This window comes from Prunus dulcis, chromosome 7 (genome assembly GCF_902201215.1).
Source record: "Prunus dulcis chromosome 7, ALMONDv2, whole genome shotgun sequence".
Classification (NCBI taxonomy): domain Eukaryota; kingdom Viridiplantae; phylum Streptophyta; class Magnoliopsida; order Rosales; family Rosaceae; genus Prunus; species Prunus dulcis.
Window position 1 is genome coordinate 17241301 of NC_047656.1, and position 4356 is coordinate 17245656.

General features: G+C 40.2%; 1 protein-coding gene across 1 annotated transcript; it reads left to right on the forward strand.

The window, feature by feature from the left end:
- Positions 1 to 1089: 1089 nt before the first annotated feature.
- On the forward strand, positions 1090 to 3311 carry LOC117634983 (putative pectinesterase 63). The gene is made up of 4 exons (XM_034369290.1): positions 1090 to 1670; positions 2389 to 2595; positions 2679 to 2914; positions 2989 to 3311. The coding sequence occupies exons 1-4, from the start codon at positions 1161 to 1163 to the stop codon at positions 3161 to 3163; spliced, it is 1128 nt and encodes a 375-aa protein (XP_034225181.1). The 5' UTR covers positions 1090 to 1160; the 3' UTR covers positions 3164 to 3311.
- Positions 3312 to 4356: the final 1045 nt, after the last annotated feature.

The following is a 4356-nucleotide window of genomic DNA, read 5'->3' on the forward strand; positions in this document are numbered from 1 at the left end:
TAAATGCGGATTATCAAATAGCCAAACAATTTCCAACTTAACTAATATTGTACATTGATAATCCGTAAAAAAGAACCTAAAAACTAAACGGTTCCGATCACGAGTTTATAGCCCATAAATAAAATGTCCTTATTTCAAGAGATTGCATTCAAATTCCTACAACTATAACGTTCAACCTCTGAAAATAGTAGTAAACCAACAAGACCAAGAAATTTGATCAACGGTCTTGTTGACATGTCCAGCCTTTCCTGTCTTGTCTAGTCTAATACCAATCTTGGGCTGGAATTTGCTTTCTTAGCCCAACCTCTACGACTCTCGCAGCTGAGTCATTCTATAGTGAGGGCTTTACATATAACTCATAGGTGAGATTTTATCTCTTAATTGTTGTATCAGACTAATCAATTTGATCCAACAATTAAAAGATAAAGTCTCACGTAAGGGCCATATATAAAGCTCTCGCTATAAAATTCTTGTCTCGCAGCTTAGCTTTAACCTCTATCTCTATGTCATCAGCTAAGCCCATGAAACGTAGCCCAAGTACATGTAAGTAAAGGCAAACGCTGTTTCCCAGAGAAGCAGATGACATTTGCTATAGTGCGCGTCCAAAAAACTGCCACTCTCCTACCAAACCTTCCCCCTTTCCTTCTTAAGTTACAACTTACAAGACATCAACTATTACTTGTCACACACCAGCTTCTTCTCTTTGCCCACCCAATCCCTCCTTTTACCGAAAACCCCACAACCTCCCCACCTCTTTGGCACTCATAAACCAGCATCTACCTTAGATATTTACCTATCACAAATCCACTCTCACTATAAATTCTCGATCGTATACAATGTTACTTTCACGAAACTAATCGCGTAGCCCTGATCATGTGACTTTGTCCATGCACACAAGAAGAAGTTTAACGTGAGAGAATTGTGTGCAAGACCAACACAGGCTAATATATGCATATACAAGAATCCAATAACTCAACTAAAACCAAACCCATGAAATTCGGGAACAAGCTGCACGCATAGCATTGTGTCTGTACGTCTCATTCTCTGTTCCTCCTATAAAACCCTTCCCATCCATCAATCAATCAATCAAATCACACCAAACCTCCATTTTCAAGACCTCAAAAACCCACAACACCCAAAAGAAACCCAAGAATTCACTAATGGCACCATTTCTTGCTCCCAACCTCATCACCATCATCATGATCACGATCATCACAACCTCACCGCAGCTCGTTCTGACTCATCCGAACCTCATCCCTCCCCACCTCTCCCAACTCGACACGTGGATCGTCCACAACATGAGGGACTACGCCAACCGCAAGGCCACCCAAGCCACTCTTCGCTTCGACTCTAAATTGCTCTCCGCCGAGTACGCCTTCAAAATAATAACCGTCAAGAGAGACGGCACCGGAGACTTCAAAACAGTCACTGACGCCGTCAACAGCATTCCGTCGTGGAACAAGCGTCGCGTCGTGGTGTTCATCGGCGGGGGTGAGTACAGAGAGAAGATTCTGGTCGACGCGTCGCGGCCGTTCGTGACCTTTTACGGGGATAAGAACGACGTGCCATCGATCACGTTTGACGGCACGGCGTTGAAGTACGGGACGTGGGATAGTGCCACGGTGGCCATCGATGCCGACTACTTCGTGGCCGTCAACATTGCGTTCGTGGTAATAATAATACGTTATTATATGACTTGCCGTTTTGCTAATATTAATTCTGATGTCGTTTTTCATCTCTGCATGTGCGTTTTAATTCACATTGCTTTTGCTCTCTGCAAGCTGTCACTTTGAGAGAGTGAGAGCAGAATGGCATGCTTGCCATTTTTGGGGATTAGTTTGAGCGATGAGGTCATGAGGGAAAGGGGGAGCGAGAGAGAGAGAGAGAGATTAGAGTGGTAGAAAATGTGAAGACAATGGCTATAGCTAGCTATTATTTAGGACCACTTCCTAAAATGGATTTAGAGTGTTTGGAGCGTTTTGGTTTTGGTTTCGCTTTGAAAACACTGCAGATGCATCAGCAATGCTAAACTTTCTTTAATCAAATTAATTGCACAATTAATGTGATCAATGAAATTATATATACATATTATGATATTAATTGTTGGTTGTTTGATTTGGTGAATAAAATTGGCCAGTACTGTAAAACAGCATGAAATGCTCATGTAGCCATGAAAAGATGGCAGCTTTTTGTAATGAGAAAGCCAAAAGCCATAATTATATAGGCAGTGTAAAGCATGTGACCATTAGCTTCAATATGAATAATTAGCTAGCTACCAGTTTAATTAATGATGAGCTCTGAAATTGTAATCATCCTATCTATTTATTTCACATATGATTTACACGCGGCATATGCATATGCATGCTTATTCTGTGTTTGTGTGTGTAGAATTCGGCTCCAATGCCGGACGGGAAAAGGCCGGGGGCGCAGGCGGTGGCGATGAGAATATCAGGGGACAAGGCAGCGTTTCACAGCTGCAGGTTCATAGGGTTTCAGGACACGTTGTGTGACGATAGGGGGAGGCATTTCTTCAAGGACTGCTACATCCAAGGCACTGTTGATTTCATCTTTGGCAATGGGAAATCCCTCTACGTGGTAATTCATTACTTATTTAACCCAATTAGAGTTTTCATAATTAAATCCAGATATAATCATACTTATTAATATTAAAATTGCAGAAGAATAGGATACATTCAGTGGCAAATGGAATGGGGGTGATAACAGCACATGCAAGAGAAGATGCGGCAGACGACAGTGGGTTTGCGTTTGTGCATTGCAACATAACAGGGACGGGTGACACATTTCTTGGGAGGGCTTGGAGGGACAGAGCTAGGGTTGTGTTTGCTTACACGTACATGGGATCTCTCATCGACAGCCAAGGATGGTCTGACGCCAAGCACTCTGAGCGCGACAAGTAAGCACCATCCTAATTCAAGCGTAGGCTAATAATAATGTTCTTATACGTAACTTATTTTGCATTATTATTAGGACTGTGTATTATGGAGAGTACAAGTGTATGGGACCGGGTTCGAGCTCAACGGGTCGGGTCAAGTATGCAAAGATGTTATCTGATGAAGAAGCAAAGCCCTTCCTCAGCATGACTTTTATCAGAGGAACAAAGTGGGTTCTCCCACCTCCCAAGCTCTCAACTTTAGATATATAAATGTTGTATGTAGGTGGGTTTGTAAACCTTGTAACAAAGCCGGTTCTGCAGTGAAAATTGGGACCAATATTTCAGTTTTTTTTCTTCTTTTTAAATATCAGTACATATATTTTACTAAAATGGAATTTTCAAAGCCTTTTAATATGAATGATTAGTTTTCTATGATATCAAATACATACATGATTCTGCTGCGTCGGAAAAGCTTCTTTCTCTCGAGAAAGAATTTTGTAAAACGGAGATAACACCATTTTGTTATCTCTGGCCAATAACGCTATGACACGTGTGACAACACTTCCACGTGACATAACATTATTGGTCGAAAATAGCGAAACAGTACTAACCCTGTTGCAACCAAGTTTTTTCTCCTTTCTCTCCCCTTAATTGTGCTTTCACGGTTGTAAATGGATTCAAACAGTTTAATTAACCTTTGAATTTAATCTGATCCCAACAATATTATAATTATATACATGTGTATATATCATTCATAGAGGTGGATTGCTGGACTCCACACAAGTGGGTCATGTCCTACAAAATTTGAGTTCTTTTAGTAATGAAAGAGGACCAAATCTATGAATTATGAATACCAATGGGGCATTAAAATAATGCTTGCAATTTGATTTAGTCCTTCACATGATAACTGCCATCAGATTATATACATAATATTGAACAAGACCTTAACAACTACCAATTAAAAACAATTATGAATTTTAATGATTGTGATCCTGGAACCATGTGCAGGCAGATTGAGACAGAGAGAACATTATAGTACATGAAGTGGAGGTCTTCACACTTATGCATGTGCCAAGATTGACAAAATGAGAAAGAATCAGATATGTCTGCATAATAATATTTAGGGCAACAGACACTTGAAGATCTCTCATTCTTAAAGACTGAAAGCAACTATGTATATATACATACAGTCCCGATCTCTTGGACCACAGGAGTCCAAGAGATTGTGGTCACCCACCGTTGGATATTAATCAAATGGTTCAAAATGATATATATAAATGCAATATGACATAAATGATTATTACCCGATTCAAGTCATAAATGAGTGAAACGTTGAATTTACATCCAACGGTGAGTGACCATAAATCTCTTGGACTACAGGGGTCCAAGAGATCAGGACTGTATATACATAAACTACGATAATAACATGCGAACATCCGGATGAGATATATATCACTTGAAAA